Source organism: Pholis gunnellus (assembly GCF_910591455.1).
Source record: "Pholis gunnellus genome assembly, chromosome: 15".
Lineage (NCBI taxonomy): Eukaryota > Metazoa > Chordata > Actinopteri > Perciformes > Pholidae > Pholis > Pholis gunnellus.
Genome location: NC_136542.1, coordinates 7,417,440 through 7,442,129, shown reverse-complemented (window position 1 = coordinate 7,442,129; position 24,690 = coordinate 7,417,440). Strand labels below are relative to the sequence as shown.

The 24,690-nt window shown below is 42.9% G+C and overlaps 1 protein-coding gene across 2 annotated transcripts in view; it reads right to left on the bottom strand.

The window, feature by feature from the left end:
• Positions 1–13,009, bottom strand: part of LOC306707211 (single-stranded DNA-binding protein 3) — a 33,403-nt gene extending 20,394 nt beyond the window's left edge. For both annotated transcript variants that reach the window (XM_079174591.1, XM_079174590.1), the window contains exons 1-4: positions 12,759–13,009; positions 6,490–6,562; positions 5,795–5,856; positions 898–982 (exon numbers count right to left, since the gene is read on the bottom strand). In XM_079174591.1, coding sequence (XP_079030717.1) covers positions 898–982; positions 5,795–5,856; positions 6,490–6,562; positions 12,759–12,814 — 276 coding nt within the window. In that variant the 5' untranslated portion in view covers positions 12,815–13,009. The remainder of the gene's footprint in view (positions 1–897; positions 983–5,794; positions 5,857–6,489; positions 6,563–12,758) is intronic.
• Positions 13,010–24,690: the final 11,681 nt, after the last annotated feature.

Here is a 24,690-nt window from a genome sequence, read left to right as displayed (position 1 = left end):
GAAACACGTATTTGCATTATTACTATGCAGCGTGGAGGAGCTGTTCATAGTTGGACTTCTTCTGCAGGAGAACCTGGAACCGAGCACCTGTGACAGCGCGCGGCCATCCCGCTGAAGAGCGCCTCGGCAATACATGAATCTCTACAATCTCCAGAGAGGACATTTCATAGCCGACCCTCGACTCTGAGCTCAGAGAGCAGCAGGACGCGGGGAAAGAGGAATTTCTCCTTCAAGTGCCCAAAGGTTTCGAATTATTCGTCAAGGACGCGCACATATTTAAAAAGGAAAAAAAACAACCTGGAAACAGAACTTTACGCTATTATTAAAAGGCTACAATTGTGAATAAAAATGACAAGAATTATGGTTTTCTCAGTCAAGTCAATCTTATTCACATAGCCAAAAATCACAAATGTCAACACCCTCAGTCAGAAACACGGTTGGAAAAATACCAAATGTTCCATAGTTCTGGTTTTTAAATTATGAGGACAACTAACTTTGTCTTCAGGTTTCGGAAAATTGTTCAGACAAAACAGGGATTTTGAGGACATCGTGTTGGGTTCATTTTTATCCACCAAAACATAGACTAATAATAGACTAATCTGTAAAATAATCTGTAGATTGATCGATAAAGTAAACAACTGTAGTTACAATGTAGTTACATTGGTGTCGTTAAATTAGTCAGCTTGTATTTGTAGTTGTTTGAGAAACATGTTTTAAGTCCAGCTGATGACTATATTCCCAGTCCAAATATAACGGTGCACACTATCCTCACACTGCCTCTTAAATATGTATCTATAAGAATAGACACAGTGTTTACGTGTGTGTTTACGTGTGTGTCTCCGGCAGACGTGTAAAGAAACTGATTCCACAGTGAAAAATAAATGGTTTGTCACTTACATAGTCATGGAAGGCCTTCGCCTCACTGGAGTGCTCGCATGTCTCCCTTCGGTCTGGAGCCGCACAATACAAATCCCAGAATACACTGAAATAAAAAGGGGGGGGGGGGGGGGAGAGGTTAAAGGTTACCATACAGAGCAATACAAGCAAATGTATAACAGCTATTCATAACCCATTCACACACTCTCACTATCTCCCTAGCGCTCTTAAACTGCCTCTTACGTACTTGAGCATCAAGAGGGACACAATGCCAGTGTGGGCCCCTCAATCAGCCACTCACTCAAAAACACACACACACACACACACACACACACACACACACACACACACACACACACACACACACACACACACACACACACACACACACACACACACACACACACACACACACACTTGCATGGACCTCTCACTGACTGCATCCATTTCTTTACCCTAAACTTGAACACTGAAGCATACATGCACAGCTAAGCTCAATAACCTAAAATACCCCGTTTCTTTGTTCAAAGTATATTTCATTAGATTATGAAGTACCGTTTGAAGGAATTTAACAAAATCCCGTCCCACAAGTAACACAAACCTATGGCACCATTACAAATGTAGAATATGACATGTCAACGCTTCATTTTATTGGTGGTGAAAAACGATTTAAAGAACACAAATGAAGTAAGAAAAGCGGGAGGGTATGGGGGGTTTGTTTTTCTTTAAACGATAAACTAAATTAACGTACTTTAACCAAACGCATCAATGCTTGTGTTACTGTTGATATTTCATTCATAAAAATCTGTATTTAATGGTTGAAAATGGCTGAAACACCATCTACCGTTTTAAAATCAGCCGTAATCTTGCAAAGCCAATTTCTGAGACAGAGTTGGGGACAAATCTATGTCACCAAATTAAAGAATGTGAACGTCCTTCTCGCCTCTCCCCACAGCATCTCTCCTTTTTTTAAACTTTTTTTTTGTGATCACTGTGTAGCATTACAGTCCCAGCACAGCTCCGGAGGCGTTGGGGTCCGCGCCGGCTCAATTTGAGTTGACGGTACTCTCCAAGTGGCGGGGAGCGTGGCGGAGGGGCTCATCTCGTCTCGTTTGTGGTCTGATAAACAATAAATTCCTCAAATTCAGTGACCCATGCCATACCCCCATTTCCCAAACTGCTGTAGCGTTCAGGTTTGTCGCCGCTGCGCGGAAGCTTTCGTGTGATTTCATCACTCAGGCCCTTGCCCACTTTTCTTGGCTTTTCTATTCATTTTGTATTATGCAGTGGGTGGACTTAGGCTTAGACCTGGGGGTGAAGTTTCACTGAAGTTGGGGGGTGGTGGGGGGGGGGGGGGGTGTCTCTCATCAACAGATGGCGGATATCCTTCGTTCCATATAAGCAGTAACTTACAGCCAGGATCAGTGCAAAGGCTGTCATGTTTTTTGCAGTATTGGTTGAGACAGAGATGCCACGGTACCAAAGATAATAATAAAATTTAAGATGACCTCATCATGAGGTAAATGGCCTCATTGGGAGGGTATTCTATACATAAACTGATTCCATGACAGCTTTTGTTTCAGTCTATTTGAACACTGCAAGTGGAAAATCACAAACACACACACACAGCCAGCCACAAAGCTTACTGTGTGTGTGTGTGTGTGTGCTACCTGTCTAAGAGGCCGTAATTGAATCAGTCTCTGTGCATTGATTTAGTGGAAGTGCTATAAACCGAGTGAAACGGCGACATGGCTAACGCGAGGACTAATCAGGCAGCCACTTCACATGTCCTGGCAATCTGCGACGCACACGGGGGATGTCGACTCCCAAACATCTGGACTTCTTCAGACACCTCTGCACTTCAATAGACAGTCGTATTTGGAAGGCCTACTACAGGCATCTTTAGCGCCATTGTGAGACGTTTGAGCACATTTAAGAGGAATTTATAATATTTTGATTATATTGACGTATCCGCAAAACTTCCTCGTACCAAAATAAGGACAGAGTGCATGGTTGAGCTACAGATGATAAGGATGTCAGTGTGATGCTCAAGGACACATCAACGGGGAGAAATGCTTAGAGGCTACTGGATTCAATCCTCATTATCTGCTTTTAAGACAAGCCTAAACAAGGAGAGAAGAAGAAGAGGAGGAGACTGGTTTGCCCACATAAAAGACAATATAAATGTATATTTTGTATACGTGCAAAAATATATACGTATATCTAGATTTAAGTCCCGACCTGAACAAGAGAACAAACTTGTTCTTAGGATTTAGCCAGGCTTTTATGTTTTCAAATTATTATTCCGATCCTTAATTTCCTTTTTATTAAAAAATGTCCTTGGTCTCATATTGCTGATGGTGCTTTATAAGCCTGACGTTCATTCTTCTGACTCAGCAGAGCCACCCCCCCTGAGGGGAAGAGTTACACTAGAAGACTATTTAAGAGCATATTTACAAGTCTGTAATTCTACATCCAAAAAGGTTCTTAAATATTTGCTTCATTGGAATATGTACAATACTAATTTCAGTACAGTGGCCTTCAGCAACACAGTGGAGCTATTCTGAATCCAGTGGCAGCTCTGGTCGCTGCGCTTTTATCTTCCCGAAGAAGGAGCAAGTGGAAAGATCAATATATTATCCTATAATAAACAATTATCATTGGTATGTCCCATGATAAAAACTTTAGAAAAGAGTGTCGAGGACCATGTGATACACACAAGCATAAGTTCTGCCTGGCGTTTTTTAAATGGCACTTTAAAAGTAGATGTAAGGTGGTTTAGTTGTTAAGCCTTAAGTAGTCAGTTTATCTTTATTGATTTAAAAGGCTGGCGATGAACTACATCATCTTATTGTCAACAAATCCCCTGAAAAGACCAAATCTAACAATTGATCCGACTAACAGTTATTATCTGTGTAGCTGAAGCCTCATTCCTCTGTGACACAGATCTCCATTGTTGCCCAAAAGCTAATAGAACACATAAATGAGCCGCATTGTTGCACGGGGTGACATGTTTTTGTTTTTTTCATCAGGATGAACATGAGCACTGTAGTTTATTTTGAGTCAATCCGTAATGTCGGAAAAAAACTCACTAGTCGGAATAAAATGAGCTCGGAGTGGAGACCAACTCCTAAAAACAGTGACTGTGAACCATGATCGTCCTCCAGGAGCCCCATGTGGAACCCTGGCTGGGTTCTAGATGAATCTCATGGAACCCCCTGAGTAAGTTCTTGTAGGCACCCTTAGAAAGTGGAAAGGTTCTGGGTAGAACCTCCAGAGAGGATTCTAGGTGGAACCATTAGACCACAGACGCGTTCTCCGAGGAAGCTCTCACAGGAGTTCTGGGTGGAACCTTTTACTGGTGATTCCAGGGAGAACCCTTCATGTTGGGCTTTGGGAGAACCCTCTGATCGGTGCTTAAGGTGACGACCCTAAGGGTCAAACCTTGGCCCGGGGCCGAAATGACACGAAGGGGTGGAGGAAGGAGGTGACACAAAGAAAGATGGAATGCAACGGGTTAATCTGCTAAGAATCCCTCTCCGACGTGAACAAAGGAGAAAAGTAGGAGGTGGAGGGCACACAAAGGGTGACGAGTGGGTGGGGACTATAAAGGGGGGGGGGGGGTCCATTCCCTAACCATCTGGATCTATTGTTTCAGGAACGCGGGTGAAGGATGGAGAACTGGAGGCGGGGAGACGACGGGGAGGGAGGGGTCACGCCCTCGCTGAGTCTGGTCAACCCCAAGGCTGAGACTCTGCTAGACCTCCCACCTATGGAAGTCATGTTTAATCATGACACAGGAGGAGTACCATCAAGTAAATCACAAACACCTGAATGTTTGTATTAAATATGAGCTTAATGTAGTCAAACTTGAATTATGGCTCTTCCATGAGCTTTAGAACATGGACGTTTAAATGAAGCTACTGTTTGAGCATATAAAAGTAATGAATAATGGAGGGCTGGGATGGAACCTAGAGACGTGTGTGTGTGTGTGTGTGTGCGCGCGCGCGCGCGCGCGCGCGCGCGTGCGTGTGTGTGTGCGTGTGTGTGTGTGTGTGTGTGTGTGTGTGTGTGTGTGTGTGTGTGTGTGTGTGTGTGTGTGTGTGTGTGTGTGTGTGTGTGTGTGTGTGTGTGTGTGTGTGTGTGTGGGGGGGGGCAACAGTTGGCAACACTAATTAAGAAAAAACTAAATTGTCATATATTCTGAAGCTGTCTCTATGCTGACAGTAGTGCATGAGACAGATTATTGTGCTCCTGATCGATCCGAAGAAAGAAGAAGAAAAACAACCAATCGGAGGCGAGGATTCTCTGACGCAGCTGTCAATCACTGCTCCTGAAAGTGATCAAAGCTGTGCTGATCAAATATGAATCAAGACTGTGTGACTGTATTGCCTGTTTTCAGTTACACTTTACCTGCAAAATGAGAAAGTTTGTGTCCCGGCCGCCATGTTGAAAACAGTCAAGACAACAACAAAAACAAGCGCCGCCCACCGACCGGAGCAAAGCTAACTTTAAAGTACACAAAAATAGGTTTCTGAAACCATTTGAGGTGAGAAATGGGCATTAAAAATAAATCTTGATTCATATTTGATCTACCTGGTTTGACAGTTTGATCGGAGTTCACAGGCAGTGACTGACAGCTGCGTTAAGACACTCCATGACTCTGATTGGTTGTTTTTCTTCGGGCACGGTGAAATCTTGCGTACCTTGAGTCAGAGGTACCTGTGATTTTTTCACAGATTATACCTCATGTACTACCGTCACAATATAGCGACAGTTTGAGAAAATATGACCAAAGGTTACCAACTGTAGCTTTAAAAAGACATGTACTTTAAAAAAAACCTGTTGACAAGCACCTGACATGGATAGTTACTGTACTCACAGACAAGGGAGAAAAAAAAGAGAAAGTCACGCTTACCACCACCACGAGTGGAGGAATCCAGGAGGCTCCCCTAATGTAATATTCTTCTCCCATCGAATCTAGAGGAGAGGAGAAAAGAGTCACTTGCGGCCACTAGAGAGAGGATTATGTCTGCAGGTCCGGAGGTTAAGAACATATAATCAGTCAGTCTCAAACTGTCAATGGCCTCGGACGTGAAGATAGACATCTTTCTGGCTCTGTCGATCTCCATCTCCCTGAGTCTCTTCCCTCTGTCTCTGTTCCCCTTTCTACACGTTAAATGTGTTTTGGATTCATTTACTCATTCATTCTTAGCCTGTCTGTTAGGAGGAAACGAACACTAAAATGTCCACGGATGTCAACGAGCGTCCACTGCATGCGTTGTTGTTGTTGTTGTTGTTGTTGTTGCTGCAGACAGGGAGCATGATCTGTATCTTTATAGGGTTTCCTTTTTGAAAAATGGATGCAACACCGTACGCTCTGTAATCATGTTCACACTGACGACACACGTTGTTGTAAACATCCAGTAAGGCTGGAGTTATACTAATGAGGTAAGCTGTTTTACATTCAGAAGTCATCACATGTGCTGGATTTCTTTGCTGGAGATTTTTCATCAATTCTTTATCTCTTCTCCTTCGCTCTGGATAAGCAATTTTCATTAAAAAAAAAAAAAAAAGGCATAAACAATGGTTTATAGACTGACGTCACCTTACCTCAGACAGGAAGGTCTGTGCGGACTTCTGTGCTCCCACATGTAGCAGGTACTCATACACGTATAATGCTAACCTGAAACAGAAAGGGAAACAAAACTGTTAGTGACCAAATTTAGCCTCCTCAACGCTCAAGACTCTTCCCATTTGCACTTAATGCTCGCTATTTTGCAGCTAAGATTAGATTCCTTTGTGCGGCCCGCTTCATTCACAACCAAAAGCACACCAGCAATAACCAAATAATCGCATAAACTATTAGTCGAGAACTGTTGCTGGGGCTTAACGTTATTAACTCAATTTGTGTTTGCATCTTTACCTCCTCTGAAAAACAGTTAACGTTAGGTATTAACAGAACAAGAATGGATTAATGTGGCTTCGTGGTTGTGCTTGAAATAACTAAATTACATCATTTGTGTGACTTTGTTGTTTGAATGGATGCTGGAAAAGAGACATGCAGCGACTGCTCCATTAAGTTTCTTCTCAATGAATAAGAGAAGTCTGCTGCATGTGTATAGTTTGAACATCGATGACATTAAAGAGCTTCCCACCCCGAGTCCTCATATCAACACTAGAAAACCGCCAGTGTTTGCTTGCAGTATGAATGTAGACAAGCCGTTGTTGTCTGGAGGGCTGCGTTGGACCAGTCAGCAACCTTCAGTACCACAGAAGAAGGATTTCTGGGGTGGTAGACACCACGACCCAAGAGCCAAAGCTGGCTCTAAGTTTCTCTGGCTGAAATGCAGGCGAGTCACCAGAGTACCTCTAAGAAAGGTTCCTGGGTTTTGGTAAAAATGACGTTGTCATGTCAGCAGCCCGTCTGTGGCCCGTTTACTTCTGCCGCTACTGCCCATGTGCATCTTAACAAGCCCGAGCATCCAACGTCTTCAAATCACAACAGCAGCTTAAAAACACACACAAAATACAGCTTCACACGAAAGGCATTCCCACTCATTTCAACAATATTTCTAATGCTCTCGCCGTGATTTTTTTTTATTATAACCGGCCACACTTGATAACGGCAATCCACCGGGGTCTATTAACGGACACAAGAGTCATGCTGTGGAGTAGGAAACCCCCATTGGCCCAACATTGTACTCCCAACGCCTTCACTTAGTTGTGTTTAATAGGCTGTTAATGGACCATCAATCGAGCGGCAGCGTGGATATGACAGTGCTCTGTGTGCCCAGAGCAGACAGGCCTCTGACAGGCCAATAAGGTCCTAATGAGAAGGACAGTAGCTCAGTGTCATATTCCCCGTCATTAGCCAATGAACTGATCAATGAAACATGGCTTTGAGATAATAATGCTGTGCAGTTTGGTTTTAAAAAGAGTGACAGCCTATTTGCTCTTCCAATGCTTTATTTCCTTAAACTGTTGTTGAATGGCGGGATGAATGAGATGTCTATTTAAGCATTTAAGCCTTTTAAGACGATATATAGTTTGATTGGCTCTCGTGAAAGGATTCCGCGAGTGTAGCTTGATGACGTCGCTAAAGACGCTCGCTGAAAATCCCACCTACGCTGAGGGGGGTACTAGTCGCAGCGAAAAAGGTAATATAGAGACAGAAGCTGGTACCAAAAGAGAGTCGAGTTGATTCAAATCGAGCTGAACCAAGCCGTGGAAATGAGGCACAAGACGCTCAGCGACCGGGTGGAACCCTCTTTTGCAAAAACCTCCTTTGAACAAACCGCTTGGGGGCGGATATGAGGAATTTGTTAGAACTCAAACAGGATTGGTCGATCCTTCATTGAGGTCATTTTCAAACAAATAAAATCGAAAAAGAGAATTGATGGATTCACAAATATTGAGAATTTGCTGCGTTCTTGGTCTAAAATATAAAAAAACTGAATAGTTGTATCAATAATGAAAATATTGTTTACGAATTGCATTGTATATATGTGGTTAACCTATATGGCATTGGTGCATTTAGTCAACAATTGAGTGCGTGTCCCTATGATAAAATGTTCACGGTAAGAACACGCTCCTTTAGATACTATTTCTGCTGAATGCCTTGACTCACGCTACAGATGCACATGTCACATCTGCTGTGGTGCGTTAATGATGGAGATGCGATATGTGTCAGACCAGTTCTTACTACTTATAGTATGCAAATGTGTTTTAAAATATGCATTGTTAGTATGCAAACGTAGTCCGCAGAAAAGATATGAATAGGCAAATAGACAATAACTGTAGCACGGAGCCGATGGTCAGGGGACATTTTCTAAACGACATCACAGGAGGCGGGGCGGCAGCTGGCCGATTTACATACACGCTCCTCAAGAATGGTGTGATCAAATTTGTCTTTAACAAAAGCAAAAAGATCTAAAATCCCAAAGAACAAAGTTATTATTTAAGCGTGACACGTGATCAGTTCTGCTTGAATGTCAGAAGCAATCTGCACGGCACATGCTAATGAGTACACGCTAGTAGTAAATGTTTATTAACGTTTTTTAATTCAGAGCTACGGATGGACTTGTTTACATCCGGGCTTTCCTACCAAGGCACCCACCGTGTGTGTATAGCACGGCTAGTTAGGCATTGGAATATCCACCCTGGACTAAACACTGCTGCTCATTACACAGTACACCTTTTCAGACGGACACGGCGGTTGATGCAGCATCTGACCGGGAATCATAAACATCCTCCTAACCGGCACTGAGCAGAGGTTTGTTGAATCAGATTTTGTGGTACATTATGGATAGGAATTTAATTTAAAGGTTGACATTTTAATTGTTGAAAAAGTTTAAGTGCAAGAGATTCAGAGCATTGACTTTGCTTGGTTTTTATGCGATTCTAATGTTTATATGGGCCCACAGTGCTGACCACAGATTTCAGTGGGACAGCAGTCTTCTGCTATGAACAGGTCGATCGCAGGTTGAATGTGCATTTAGTAGACCAGCCTGTGTAAAAGTGATAGTAGTTACAACGCGAGTCTGTGTACAGCGAGCCGTCCTGCTCGGGAGGTAATAAATAGCTGAGGGTGTTCCCCTCTCGCAGATAGCCACCAAGATAAGGAACCCTAAATGAGCGGGCAGACATCCAGATGAACAAACAAACAAAGCAAACGTGGCCTGAAGTCTATACTGCCCAGAGTGAATTACAATGGTTAACATTATTATTGAACTCTAAATGCATCTACCATATACTGCACAACATAACAACAATATCTAACAGCAAGATAACATCCTGGCTGCATCGACTTGCTTAATTCAACACAGACAGTGGGACAGATCGCTTGTTGTACAAATGACACTGTTGAGAGGCTAAAGACGGCAGTTCTGCTAACACACACACACACACACACACTTTAGCCAAGGGAATCTGACCACTTTCTGAGGCTCCTGGCAATTTGTAGGTCACAAAGCTCTGTGTGACCGCTGGTGTAGAGTGTAAGTCGCTGCCACATGCAGGTCAGTGTCGTATTGTGCCCCCCCCACACACACACACACACACACACACACACACACACACACACACACACACACACACACACACACACACACACACACACACACACACACACACACACACACACACACACACACACACACACACACAGATCATTATTTTACCTCTGCACTTTGCCGTTTACTGATCACACTTTAAAAACATATAGATTCCCTGCATCTATACTGAGGTTGACAGTTTTTAACTGTCTGGCAAAGGCTCGCCGGAAGCTTTAAGACACAGCCAGAGCTTCAAATATTGATACCGTTCGCATCTCCCTGTTCACTGCGGGTGGCTTGCTCAACACATGTGCAGCTTTCTATAAGAGTTTGACTAAAAGGGAATAGTCAAGGACTTGGTCTTGTGTCTGGGGATACGAGGATCATACTGCAGATCCCCCCCCCCCCCCCCCCCCCCAAGAGGCCTTCAATGAAATTTTTATGTGTGGTGCGTGTGTGTGTGTGTTCTTCTGTGGGTTGCAAAAGGGGCTGTGTGTGCGTGCACCTGGCCTACTGCATTATTAAAGCTCAGAAGCTAGCTCATAGAAAAAGGAGGAGAAGTTTGAGGAGGAGGGGGAGAAGAAGAAGAAGAAGAAGAAGAAGAAGGAGGAGCGGCTGTAGGACAGTGAAGAAAAGGGAAGAGGAGGGAAATGAGTTTGGACTGGAACATAAGAAGGGTTATGCCCCTGTTTTTATAGAGGAAGAAACAGTAGGTGGTACAGGGGATCAGAGGGGCAATCGAGTCAGGATGGAGAGGAAAATGGAAAAGCAGACAACCAGAACTATATTCATAAGGCAAGGTAACAAATCTGAATGCTAGCTCCAGCGACCCTTACTTCCTAGTTTTTAAGGTTATATGACCTGGAGAAACTTACGTTTTACACCATATAGCAGGACTTGCACTCACGCACTTTTGATGTCTGCATTTTGCCCGACCTGTCTCCAGCTGAAACTAAATTTACTTCCACCATCACACCACACGAGGTGACCTTCTGACCTCCCTCTAAACGTACAGAGATGGGACATCGGTGCATACATACACTCCCATAGAGTGAGAAACCTCCCCGACGTACACCGCCGGCACACCTGACATCCTGCCCCGGGGCTCGGGACAAAACCCCCTCTTTAAACATGGATGAGTCTGCCCACCATATCTCCCTCTCTGTCTGTCTCTCTCTCAACTGTGATGCAAAGCCGAGAGCGGCCGCTTCAGTCTGTCTCAATAATTCAACAACACTGAAGCGAGGGACGAGGACTTGGAGGAGCAGCAGAAAGATGGGAAGTGAGAGTTAGGAAGCAGATGAAGGGAAGACGTTAAAAAGAGCGATGCATAAAAGAAAGAATGTGGGTTCATAACATGACACAATGGTAGCTTGAGGTGTCTGCTGATTTTCATTCAAACATACAAAACTCTTGAAAACTCTGTCCCCCTTCACTTCCCCTCACTGCTGACTGGTCCAGCCAGTCACAGTGAGCATTTGCTGGTGTTCAACCCATCAGCTGTGAGGAATAAAGCTTTTACCTTTGGGGAGGATCTAACCTCTTATTTACCTCTGGATTAATCAGCTGTAATGTAACATGAACTACCTTTACACATTAACAGAGCGCAGGGCTTTGAAACAATTAACATCTAACAAAGTTTAATGAAAGCATGCACAGGTCTCGGTTGGCTTTGTTAGCGGGTGCGTATCGGCTAAAGCAAGTTACCTGCAGATACCGGCATCTATTTCAGAATCGATGCGCAGACAGTTTGTTAGATTCATATTTCTGATCGTTTTTTTTTTTTTGTAACCCACTGCGGATCGTTTAATTGTTGGTAAACGCGCGGCGTGTGTCTTCCTGGGCGAACAACAGGCATGGAGACGGTGGCGTGCAGACAAAGGGATTGGAGGGGCTACAGCTTCCACCACAAGCTAACACCAACCTAAGCTTCCTGACAAAAACAGACACCAAAAAAGCGTGTCTTTTGGGTCTCCTATAGCAGGCGGCGGCGGCAATTACAAGCAGTTTTCATCACCGGCACTCATTCGACTGAAGGAAATCTGTAACGGGCCACAAAAGTTATGAGGCGCACAGCTCTCTCTCTCTCTCTCTCGCGCTCTCTCCTTGCGCGGAGATCGTAGCAGCGACCGAACACACATGGATACAATGTAGCCAGCGCGTTCGGAGCCAGAGTATCACTGTGGAACGTGGAGAGATTCTAGAACACGTTGCCGTTCTATTTTGTGACAAAGCCCTCAAACAGCTGTATTCTATTTTTACCTGCAGCTTCCGCGGGGCGACACACACACAAAAAGCCAAGCTAGCTACAATGCACAGCGTCACTCACAAATGCATTGTTCCTCACACTGGGGCGAGATGGAACTAAAAGTGGGATCCCCATCCATGCTCCTCGCAGGCAATTCAGCTCCCCCCCCCCCCCAAAAAAAAGCGCATATTTATGAAATATTGCTGAAAAACATGTGCAGCGACACTTCCTCCATTTAGAGGTGGTGCAACTTTAGTCGCTAAAACACCCACTCTTTGTTTTGCATTGGAGAGGAGAGTGAAACTGGCAGTGTGGCTAGCTGCTTAGGCTAACTTAGCAGCCATGCCTGTGTAGTTGGGAGGATGCAAGAGGCACCGCGACACGCAAAGTGGCGAACACAAAGAATAAACTATCGCAGCATCACTTTTGAAGCTTGTGTGTTAATTTTTTTCAAGAGAGCTTGCTGAACATGCGTGCTCCTGCTGAAGTGAGCTGCCCCACATCAGTTAGCAAGTTTAGCTACCTAGCACACTCTTCTTGACTGGATCTCTGTTGTGACAGTGCAATAATTTACTTACTTTTCTCTCGCTTGGCTATCGGAGGGGACCACAGCTCCTTTACCCTTGCCGTACATCTTGGAGGCTGTTCTGATACTTTATTTTATCCCACTCGACACCTGTCAAAGAAAGCTACCAGGAAAACCTACTATCTCCATAGCTACCCAGTTAGTGTTGTCTCCCTATCTCTCCCTTGCGCTCTCTTTGCTCCGGTTTCCTTTTTTTTCTACATCCCCAACATTGCCCACAAATCAGGCAGGGTTTCAGCCGGGGGGAACTTGAAACAGTCCACTGGTGGAGCTTTTTTTTTTTTTTCTTTTTTTTTTTTTCAATCGCTGTTCCTGGATTCAGCTCACACCCCCCCTGTTGTGAGCGGGTGGGGGCTTCTTAAAGCCACAGTGTCTCAGTTTTTGTCGACTTCGCTAAAGTTCAAGTTGTCTTCTGGAGGCCTTCAAGTTTAGGCCTTACATTGCATATTATGTGTTCATGTACAGTACTTACTTGCTCATACTACTTGCTATTACTGTTTTAAAACGTACATTTAACCATGATAGGTGGCCTATACCTGTATTCTATTGGTATGTTTCAATGTTTCATTTTTATCCTAATGTCACACTATTGGGGGATTACATTCGCCCAAATGCCCACCTGAGTGCCCCACCGAGTCGCCCCTGTGTTCAACCCAAGTACCTGTTGGGCCGTAGGACAGCTGAACATTTCCCCTTACTTCACACAAATAAAAGGTGCCTCCTAATAACTTGACCCTCAGACGGCCTACGCACACCACTGATTGAGGTTATTAAATTACCAGATTATAAAACTGCAAATAGGAAGCAATGACTGGTTTTATTGTTTGTTTTCCCGAACTGCTGCCCATGGACTACCAGGTCCTTATTTAATAGTTTTATTTAGCATTTTCCCAGAAGAAGATGAAGGATTTTTAGAATCTTAGTAAACACCTAAAGACAAACTGAACAATATGGATGAAAAAATACTTCTCTATTTGTCCATAATGTTTGTTTTTATTCATCCTTATTGCGAAGGCTCCCCCACCAGTTTTTCACAGATTCTTAGTGGCTCCAAAATGTTCTGTCTTTACCAAAGAGCAGATTTAGAGCAGCGATCATCGTCTTGATTTTAAAGTGATCTTCCTATTTACCTAGTTTAAATGTTAATGTTTCATTTAGATATAGGACATTACACCCCAGCACAATTGCAGGTCAATTACAATATCTTTATGGTCTTGTGTATGCCGCTCTCACAATGTAGTACATCAGTACTCATTTCATCCAAACTGTACACAGACAAACTGACCATCTGATGAACAGAATGATGAGGGATTAATACAATATGTAACAATAGGAAAACATCATACACCAATGGTTGCCACCGGTCAAACAATGAAGTGAACTTACATTGTTTACACAATCACATTGTAGGTTCTTGTTTTACCTCTGTGTTAAAAAACTAGCAGAATGATTACATTCTCAATATGTCAGCCACTCCCAAACAACAACACATGACACTTTCCTCTAGTTCAGCCTTCAAAAAGTTTGCCAGGGTTATGTTCATAGACACACATCATTTTAATCAATACCGTTATAATCTAGTATGCTACAGCTATCGATAGCGTGTCCAGGTATGCCGTTGGCTCTCAGTAGCGATGTATAAGTCTGTGTCATGTCCCTTTAAGAGTGTGTAGAGGGCAGTTGCAGAGTTTGTGTGTGTGCACATGTGTGTGTGTGCGTGTGTGTGTGTGTGTGTGTGTGTGTGTGTGTGTGTGTGTGTGTGTGTGTGTGTGTGTGTGTGTGTGTGTGTGTGTGTGTGTGTGTGTGTGTGTGTGTGTGTAAGGCAGGGACAGGCGGTGTGTTCTGTTTTCGTGCTACTAGCTGTGGGAAGGGCACAGCTGACTGTCTGTGTGCGTGTGTGCTTGTGCGCACGGCGGTGTGTGTATGTGTGGAGACAAGTGCATGTATGTGTGTGTGTGTGTGTGTGTGTGTGAGAGAGAGAGAGAAAGAGAGGGGAAGAGAGAGAGAGAGAGAGAGAGAGAGGGGAAGAGGGAGAGAGAGAGAAAATACATTCTGTGTGGTAGGGCTTGGTCTTTTTTTTAAACATGAGAATACAAACATGATAAGCAGATGTGATATAAAAGAATAGAGGAACAATAGAATAAGAAAATAATGAAAGAACAGGAGCGAGGAGCATTATCTCTATAAATGGCAAGAATTTACCTTGTTGAAATATTGTATGTAATGTATAGCAACACATATGAAAGACATCATAGACATAGAATAATGTTGTTTTACAAGTGGTTTACGTTTTGTGTTTTCAATACGTTGAATTGCACTTAAACAGAAATGAAGAGTAAGACGAGCAAAAAAAACACCTTGACATGTTTTTCTTCCCTCCGCCATTTTCTTTGTTCCAGTTAAAGCTATTGTAAGTGGAAGTACTTGTATAATTACATGCTCATACACAGACAATAATCACCAGCAACTGGTCTGGTTGAGCATTATCATCTTTTTAATCTTTTAATATTTGTGTTGTCAATAAACCAGCTAAATTTGAAAACGCTGTTTTGCATTTATGTAATGAATGTTTTGGTAATGATCTCCATCCACACTGAAATGCCAAAATAATAAAAGAAAAGGGTTCAATTTCCTCTTCTTTGTCCAAATAAAATGTCTGTTGTCAGAAAACTGAATGTGCGTAGAATAGTAACTAATCCTGGCTCATAAATCGACCTCTTACCCAGGTGAGGGAATTTTGCACCTCGGCACCGTCGAGCAAATGACCATTTGATGATTGCAAAAAAATGATGTAGGCTATACAGAATGAGTGATCAAAGGGAGGATGTAAGGGTTAAAACGGTCTCCAACCAAAAGTTCTGTTTTCCCATCAACTCTAAAATGTTACACGGACATTTTCAGATGTATCTGAGCTCCAGCTATCTGAAGCTACATTTTCGGATGTGGAAATGTCGGCGTACTGTGGACAGACGGTAGAAACACTGAGATCAAGATGCATCTTCAAATTTAGCCGGCTTGAACATACTCACAGAGAGAGAGAGAGAAAGAGAGAAAGTGATGGTGTAGCCATATCTGTTAAGCTCTAGACCACAAACTCTATCACTGTCTCATCATAGAACCAGTATTGATCCAAGAACCCAATGATCCCCGGGAACACTGGCTCTTCCTCCTTTACCCAGAATAAACACAAGCAGCATCACCGTGTGTTTTCTCTTTCTCTTTGTTTCATCAGATGCAGATGAGCAGATAAAACTTGTTAGTGTTTTGTACACGTGCTTCATTCCTGTCCATGCATCTTTCCATCCTCCCGCCATTCACTCGTATGGAACTACTGTATTTGCACGATAACATAACCCTTTGTACCCTGCGATTGATAATTCAGAAAACTGTAAATATAAAATTGCACAACAACTTCAGCTGTTTTCATTCACATTTTCAATTTGTGCATTTAAAAAAAACCCAGAATGGAGACGCTAAGAATTTGAAATAAAATGAACGAGATACAGAGAGTGAAATGTTGTTGCATCAAACTTCCCAGGCAGTGCACAATGCGAATACAAGAAATGTATTAAAGCTAAATAAACTAAATATCAGATAGAAATAGACCACAATGTGCAAAATATACAAAATATTAGACATATAAATACTAAACATAGTTAAAAGATAAAAGTGAATGTAAAAAAGTGGCGTGAACAGTGCAGATAAAGTGGCAGCAGTCTATACATTTAAATGACAGTATTGCAGGTATTAACAATGGTAAATGTCCTTGTGTATATTGTCCTTCGAGAGTTTATTGTTCATTGTTAGATACTGCATTTGAGCTATGAAATTAATACATGAAACAAACATTAATACCCATCACGTGTTCCACCGTTTCAGGTTTGACTGGCACTCTTTATTTATATTGTCTTGTTGCGCCCTCTTCCTCTGCAACAGTTTAACGGCACCCAAGCCATTTATCGCGATAAACCAACTCCTGATATATAAATGCGCCATCATTTTCATTTTGTTTTGCCAATGTCTCCTGTATGTTCGGTTAAAATGTGCATTACATTTAGATGGAAACCTGGATTCCAGTTTTCTTTCCCCATAATAGTGAAATCGCAGGAAATGGATTTAGAAGCAGCCCGATTATTCTTTGCACATTACACTCTTTCAATAATACATTACAAGTATATTTACTGGATCGGCCCTTAATAATGCAATCTCTGCTGAGACCCTGTGAGACACTAACCTCTTTTAAAACTCTTCATGATTGTATTTCACAACTTCCATTAAGTGTCAAACAGCTTTGTTTGCTATGGTTTATAATACAAATTGTTCCACCTGTTTACCCAGTTTGCTGACATGCATAGTGCGTCCTGAACCACAGCGCAGACCTTTGGCACAGATTCATATTCTTTGCAAACTCTGGAGTCCCATTTGGTTTATTATTTGGTTTTGGGCACCTGGCAACGCTGGCCTCCAAACTTCCATTATGATCCCTCTCTTGCCCCTCCCTCCGGTATCTCTCTCTCCATCTTGCCTCATCATTCTCTTCTTCCCCCTCTTCCACATCGTAGTCCTCTCCTCTGACCCACTTTCCTGCCTTCTCACCACTATCTCCCTCTGTTCTTCCTCATGCACCCACATCCTTCATCTCTCTCTCTTTCTCCTCCCTCTTTCCCCTTCTTCCTCCATTTCCGTTCTCCCTCTTCTTGTCTCCTGCTTCATGCTTCTCCCCCTCATACTGTTCATTCTCCTTCATTCTCCTTCTTCTTCTGACTCCTCACCTCTCTCCTTCTCTCCTTCTCTCCTTCTGCACCTTCACACTTCCTCTAATTTCCTTCCCAATGGAACTCCATCCTTCAGTCTTATTGCATATTCCTATTTCGTGTTCTCTCAGCCTTTCTCTCCATCTGTATCTTCGGCATTCTCTTTCTTCATCACTCCCACTCTTTTCTCTTCTCTCTCATCCTCTACCTCTTTGCTTTATCCTCTCCCTTGCGCCCCTCTCCCTCGTCTTTCCACCTTGCCCCCCCCCCCTCCCTCCCTCTCCCCACTCTCCCTCCATTCTCCTTCCACCATGACTCATTTCCCCTCACTAAGCCACAGAGCCACTCAGGACAGACATTCATCAGCGGCCTCAGATGATAGATGCTGCTCACCACAGCTCCAGCAGCCAGTTAGCCCGGGATGATGCCTTATGCATTTAGATATCACCTGGCTAGCTGTAGTTTACCGCCTGGATCGAAAACACACAAAAGGACTCAAGTTTAAACACACACACACACACACACACACACACACACACACACACTGCGCTGCCTGGCTCTGTATGGAAAGAGAAAGTTTGGTGAATGCATGAATGCATGGATAAGTATATTTGCACTTTGATAAAGTGTACAAGTGTGCGTGCAGGAGTGTTGGAGTTGATTTTGGTGTGTGTGTGTGTGTGTGTGTGTGTGTGCTGTAGATTGTTAGGTATGTAAATTCCTGGGGAGTTAGGTTAATTGGGTCTGAAAAAGAGGTGGGTGTGTCTCTCTCCTCTATGACAGGCTTATTTACATAGCAAAGCTGTAATTACCCTAACGAAGCCCCTATCCTATCAGGGAGAGTGCACACACACACACATACACAAAGGCACACATGAGCAATCCCCAAACAGGTTTGAGCTCAATCATGCCAAACCTGTATTTTTCATCACTCCAGATCCCTCTCAGAAGCATTCCATTCACATGTTCATTTCTAATTGAATGGCATCCTTTGCAGCACCAATCAGTCAGTTTGTTGGAATTTCTCTATCAGGGCTCATTGGCTTCTGAGAGAGATGTGGGACCTGTTCCAGCACTTAGCAATCACTTCCTTCCTTCTCCCCCTCTGTATTCTTTTGAAAAAAAACAGGCGTTTCCTTTTGTGAGTTCCGAGTAATGAATTTAAATAAAAGAAGATTTTCTTTGTGTCTTATCAATGTAAATCAAAATTCCTAACCATTGTCACGGAAAATTTGACAATGTAAGAACAATGTTGACATTTGGGAGAATCATTATTATCCATCAAGCCGGCTGAAAGTTAATTAAAATTAATTTCCTCCATGGCGGGGCAGGTTTAAAATTCACCCACAAACTTTTAAAAAGTGTTCTGTCATCTGTGTGTTATTATGGAGTAGAGATTATTTAGGATATATCAGTGTCTCCCAATGTGGAGGTCAAGGCTTCATAAAGGACTCGCAGGATACATTTGAGGGATTGTGAGATGATTAACGGTATAGGAAGCATTGAGAAACCATATTTTTGTAGATTTTCTCTGATTGTACTCAAGTCAAAGCAATTTTATTTGTAAATCAGAAAATTTGCCTCAAGGGGCTTTACAATCTGCACAGAATTTGACCCTCGATTTGAATAAGGAAAAAAACACCTTTAATGAGAAAGAAAATGGAAGAAACTTCAGGAAGAGAAATTAAGATGGAATCCCTACTCTGATTTTGTCTTTTTTTTATTCTTGCAAATTACTGGATAGGTTTTTACCTCTGAAGGATTTAAGAAAAAAAGATCTCTCTTTGGTTGGGGTGGGAACCACTGTGGTGCCTTCCTACATTTGCCAGAACTCCCTTTGCCAACTTGTAGATAATGTGCCTGAACCTGCCAAATGCAGTGCATGTGAAAGAGAGAAATGAAGCCCATTTTTCCAGTTAAGGTGTGGGACCTTACTAAAATCACTACATATGTTGTGAAATAATGATGTTCTGCTGAGGCCGCTGTCACTGGAGAAATAATATCTCTGCATCTTCTAGTTCTTCCTGAAGGTTGAAAATGTACCACTGACAGAGGCCAATGGTGTCGGTGCAACATTTAGATAACTCAATCATTTCTATATCTACTTGGCTAAATACCAAGTACCATTTAGGTGAAATGACCCTTTAACTATTTCTTTTTTTTTAATTTCCAAGGTCCACAGTAGCTTTGATACCCAGGCAACCGTCCTTCATCACTATAGCTGTTCTTCTTGACGGTGTTTGAGCATTTTAGTGTGGATTTGTCCTTTAAACAATGTGTACTAAACCCAGCACCTCCACCCAGTGCTCCCATTACCTCCCTCAGTCTCTGCCCTTCCCTCTCTCTGCACTTCCTATTCCAACAGGAATTTAATCTTTCAAGCCATCGTTGTATTTCTTCTCCCCTATTTTTACTGCTGCTGCTGCTGCTGCTGCTTGGAAGACCACAGACTGCCTCTGTATGCTGATGCCCCCCCTCCAAACCCCCCTCCTCCTCTGAGCCTGTCTCTCTCTTTCTGTATCTCTATTTATCTAACTCTCTCATGCTCGCCGTCTCTCTCTCACTCTCTCTCTCCTCATCTCTCCCCCTCCCCCTCCTCCTCTTCCTCTTCCTCCTCCACCTCACTTGTTCTCTTCTCCACTTCTTCACTCCTTCTCACCCCCCCCCCCCTCCCTCCCTCCTGTCTGTCTATCTGATGCCTCGTAGCTCTGCTGTACGTGCCACAGATTCAGATGGCAGTCAAATGGTAGACGGAGACAAACACGGGGACACATGCATGCAATTACATGCTCACACGCACGCAAGTGCACACGCAGACCGGCGACTGCTGCGCATGCACAGACTCGCACATTTGTGCACACACCTGCACATGCAGACGTGCGCATGCATTTTTGCAAACACACGCTGTGGTGTCATACCCGTTCTAAGTATTTCAGTCAGCTCTCTCAGTCAGTTTAGCATGGGAGGATATTATTCTTGAAACACAAAGCTATCAGAAAGCAGAATGCAGGAAATATTAATGAGAACGGAGACTTTTTCTGACAGATTAAAAATGAAGAAAGAGGGAGCAGTGGCAAAGAAGTTGGGATTTGGTGCATGCAGCCAAGAGAAATGAGTAGACTTTTCAGGTAAAGCGCAAGATATTTGTGTGTCGATTGTTTTGATGTTTGGGTGAGATGAAGACGGTGTCACCAAGAGAAAGAGAGAAAGAGAGAGAGGGGGGAGGCAAAGAGGGAGAAGCACAGAGGAAAGAGGTCAGTCTAAGCTTATGAAACATTTTCTAACCTGACCCGGCCTATTTCTGACAGGGCAGGACTGAGGACTTACAGTCAGACACACAAGTCCCCAGGGTTGACAGCGACATGCCTTTCAGGACTGACACATAAGAACAAACACACGCACGCACACGCACGCACGCGCACGCACGCACACGCACACACACACACACACACACACACACACACACACACACACACACACACACACACACACACACACACACACACACACACACACACACACACACACACACACACTGCAGCATCTGACAAAGTAACATGGAAGTTAATGACCTCACACCTTATTCGGCTGTAGGGGCCTTTTTTTTTTAAATGGACAACTCCTCTGTGTTTGGAAAACCAAAGCCATTTACCTCCATTTATGTTTACCCCCTGTGGAGTTGTGCATGTCACTAAAGGAGTAGTTCAACATTTTGGGAAATACGCTTATTTGCGCTCTTAAAGAAGAGTTAGATGAGAAGATTGAAAGATTGTTACCCCTCTCGTCTGTGTGGAGTATGGCGCTAGAGCCTGGAGGCGATATGTTTAGCTTAACATAAAGAGTGGAAGCAGGGAGAAACAGCTAGCCTGGCTTGACCTGCATCACAAAAAAAAGTATCTTGTTCAAACAAAATGTAACAACAATAATTCAAGATTTTACGGGAAGTTAGGTGCTATATTTCCAGAAAGTGCTCCTGGCTGTTGTCCTCCCTAAAAAAAGTTACACCACATTTACCCTGAATAAACGAAAGTTATAGTAAAAAGTCAAGTGTGTTAGTCTCTCTTAAATGTGCCTTTTAGTTTCTTGATTCAGTTTCAGTTTCCTGTGGTATCTCTACCGTTTTACCACAATCTCTGTTAAAATCATCTCGTTGCTGTCAGAATAAAAAAATGTGTCCTGTCAGCGTCCAACAACAGCAAATACTAAAACAGTAAATGACTTGAATATTTGCATGCTAATATAGTGTTTATCAGACAATTCTGATGTGATTGCAACAGATAATGTTTAGCTACTTTATGCCAACAAAGGACTGGAATGTCTAACAGGAACAGTGTTGAAATGGGAATTATTTATATGCTGGTAAATGTAGATATGAACATTTCAAATGAAAATTAAGTTGAAAACAGAGTGTTTTCTCTGACAATACCTGAATTCAATACCAAATCATGTGAATACATTCAAGACTTTACCTATGAAGGCTTGAAACACTTCATCCAACAAACCACTGAGGCATAAGTCATACATTTGGTATAGATTAAGAAATGTGGCAATTTTCTTCTTTCCTCTGTGTGAAGAATTCACAACATAAAAATGCTCACAGTCCTTTATTTACATTTGACCTGAAAGCTCGCGACAGAAACACATGTTGACTTGGATGTCAAATTGGATCCAGATTGCGTGTCCTCTTGAAAACGTTTGAACAGTTACAAGACCTTTTCTTCTATTTTTTTATCAGAGACACAAACACGAGTGTGCGGTGGTATAATTGGCTGCGCAGACAGTCTACAGATGTTATTTTCTTTCAACTAGTAGAGTCATTTCAGATGCCGTTTTTCTGTCACCTTCTGAGATTGAGAACGGTGTGTTCTCAAGCTACTAAAGCGACCTTGTTCACAGTCCAGTAATCGCTCTTAGTATATTAACAACTGCTACTGTAAAAGTGTGTATTTTGTCAATATCTTGTGTTAACATAACTAAAGAATATCTATTTACCCAATAAACACAAAGTTACGAATTTAGAAGAGCGTTTTGTTGTGGAAGTATTTTTACTGCAACTTTTTGAAAGTTTTCTTTTTATGAAGATCTCAACTTGTTTTCTAAGGGGTCCAGTTTATTATAACTCTAAACACTGCAATACCCATAAGCCTCAAAGACGTAGTTGATAAAATGGACCCAAAATCTAAAAATGAACCAATTTAAAACTTGTGAATATAATCAAGTTTCTACGTTTCTTATCACCTGACACTGCAGCACCCCATAGTTTCGGTTTCACAGTTTTGGATCAGTCTAGCGGCTCTCATCTGTGTTTTTTCACAGCAGCAGGCAGCTGTTAAAAAGTTTTAAAAACTCAATGTACCTGCCGAGCACCAAACGACAGACAACATTAGCGACTAGCAGGAGATCATAGTGAAGGATTTAGCCGCCAGGGAGCCAGATGTTTTGTTTCCCTCTGGGATTGGTGGAGACTAAAACAGAACTAAAAAGGAGAGTGAATGTTAGGCTCACATTAGTCAGGTGGACAGAAACACAACCCAAGTTAATGCTATGTGCTGATGTTAATAACTGTTCTCTAACATGTCAGGCTGTTCTCATTAAATGTTCGTACTTAAGCGTGAGCCAGGACGTGCAGAGCTGCCGCTGAGGAAGTCAGATGACGCAGTATAACCAGCAACAAAGTCCACACAGGGAGGAGGTCAGGGTGCATGGATGGGTCAGCAAACACAGGACTTAAACCGAGGAGACTGCTGCTAGTGTCCCGTATGAAACCAAAAGTCAGTGTCGACTTATTTGACCATACTTTTGTTATATAACTTATACTTAACGCCACCTATGTAAAGTTACGGGACACACTTATTTTACGTAACAGATTATTTTAACAGTTATATTAACCCAAACCACGATCTTTTCATAAACCTTACCAAGTAGTTTTGTTGTCGAAACTGCAGATTCTGCACTGCAGGGGCTTGCGCAGCGGACTTATTGCTCATGTTGCTGGACAGTTGTTGGGGGACGCATTCTTTTTAAGAGGGAGCTGCACGAAATCAGACAAATTACCTCCACTGATGTTCCTTGAGTCAACTTCGGTTGGGGCTGAAGTTTGAAAATGAAAAAATTCTGGAGGTGTGGAGTAGAAAGAAGTGGGCTTACCAGACCGAACTGCAGTGGTCCAGTTGCGTTGTGGGTTATGTAGTTGTTCTGCTTCAATATTTCTTTTTTTTTTTATCTGTAGAAATGCAATACTCAATCAGAGGAGTACTGTTTTACATTGATAAAGTTAAATATAAAACAAAAAGTCAAAATAGTAAAATAATAAGTGTTTGTGAAAAAACTAAGAATGCATTTTCTTAGACAGCGAGCTCACCAAACTGACAATGTGCAGATAATGAAAAAAGTCTAATCCAACCAAGAAAAAAGTGAAGTGTTTAAGACTTTTTGATTGCCCTAAGCTGTGTTTGCAGTTCAATGTTCACATGTGCTTAATCAGTACATAGAAATAGTTTTTCTGTCTATTTACACGGTTTTGATTATTGACTGTATCTGTAGCGCTGATGTTTTCTTGCCTCAGATGGTGCGCATTGAGCAAAACCCCGATTGCAATCCCAACAACAACGATTTATCTAGGGGTCAACACCGAAACCATTCTCAACATTAGAAATGAACAGAAACGACAAAGGACAAAGCTGCGACGCTCGCAAACATGCAGAGCAGGTTCGTGAGCTTCACTGTTTTGCTCGCTATTGTCTTGGACGAAGAGGTTCGTCTGAAGGTTTGGATACATGTGTTGTTGACTGTCTCGCCCCTCGGCTAAAACTACAGGGCCTCCTCTCCCCCCGTGCAGGGCCCCTCAACCTCTCTCTCTCTCTCTCTCTCTTTCTCTTATTCTGAGCCATTCACTCTATCCTCCCTGTCGATCTTCTGCTCTCTCGCTCTCTCTTCTCGCTTTCCTTCTCTTTCCCTGCTTGTCCGCACACAGACACACACATACACACAGACACACACACACACACACACACATGCACGCACACACACACACACAGAGACACACACGCACACACACACCTTCCATCCTTTTGCCTGTGCTCACTGCCCATATCTTTCTCCTTTCTCTCTTCACCCCCCTTCCTTATTCTCGTTCCCTCCCTTCCCCCTCCGCCTTCCTTACACCCCCTC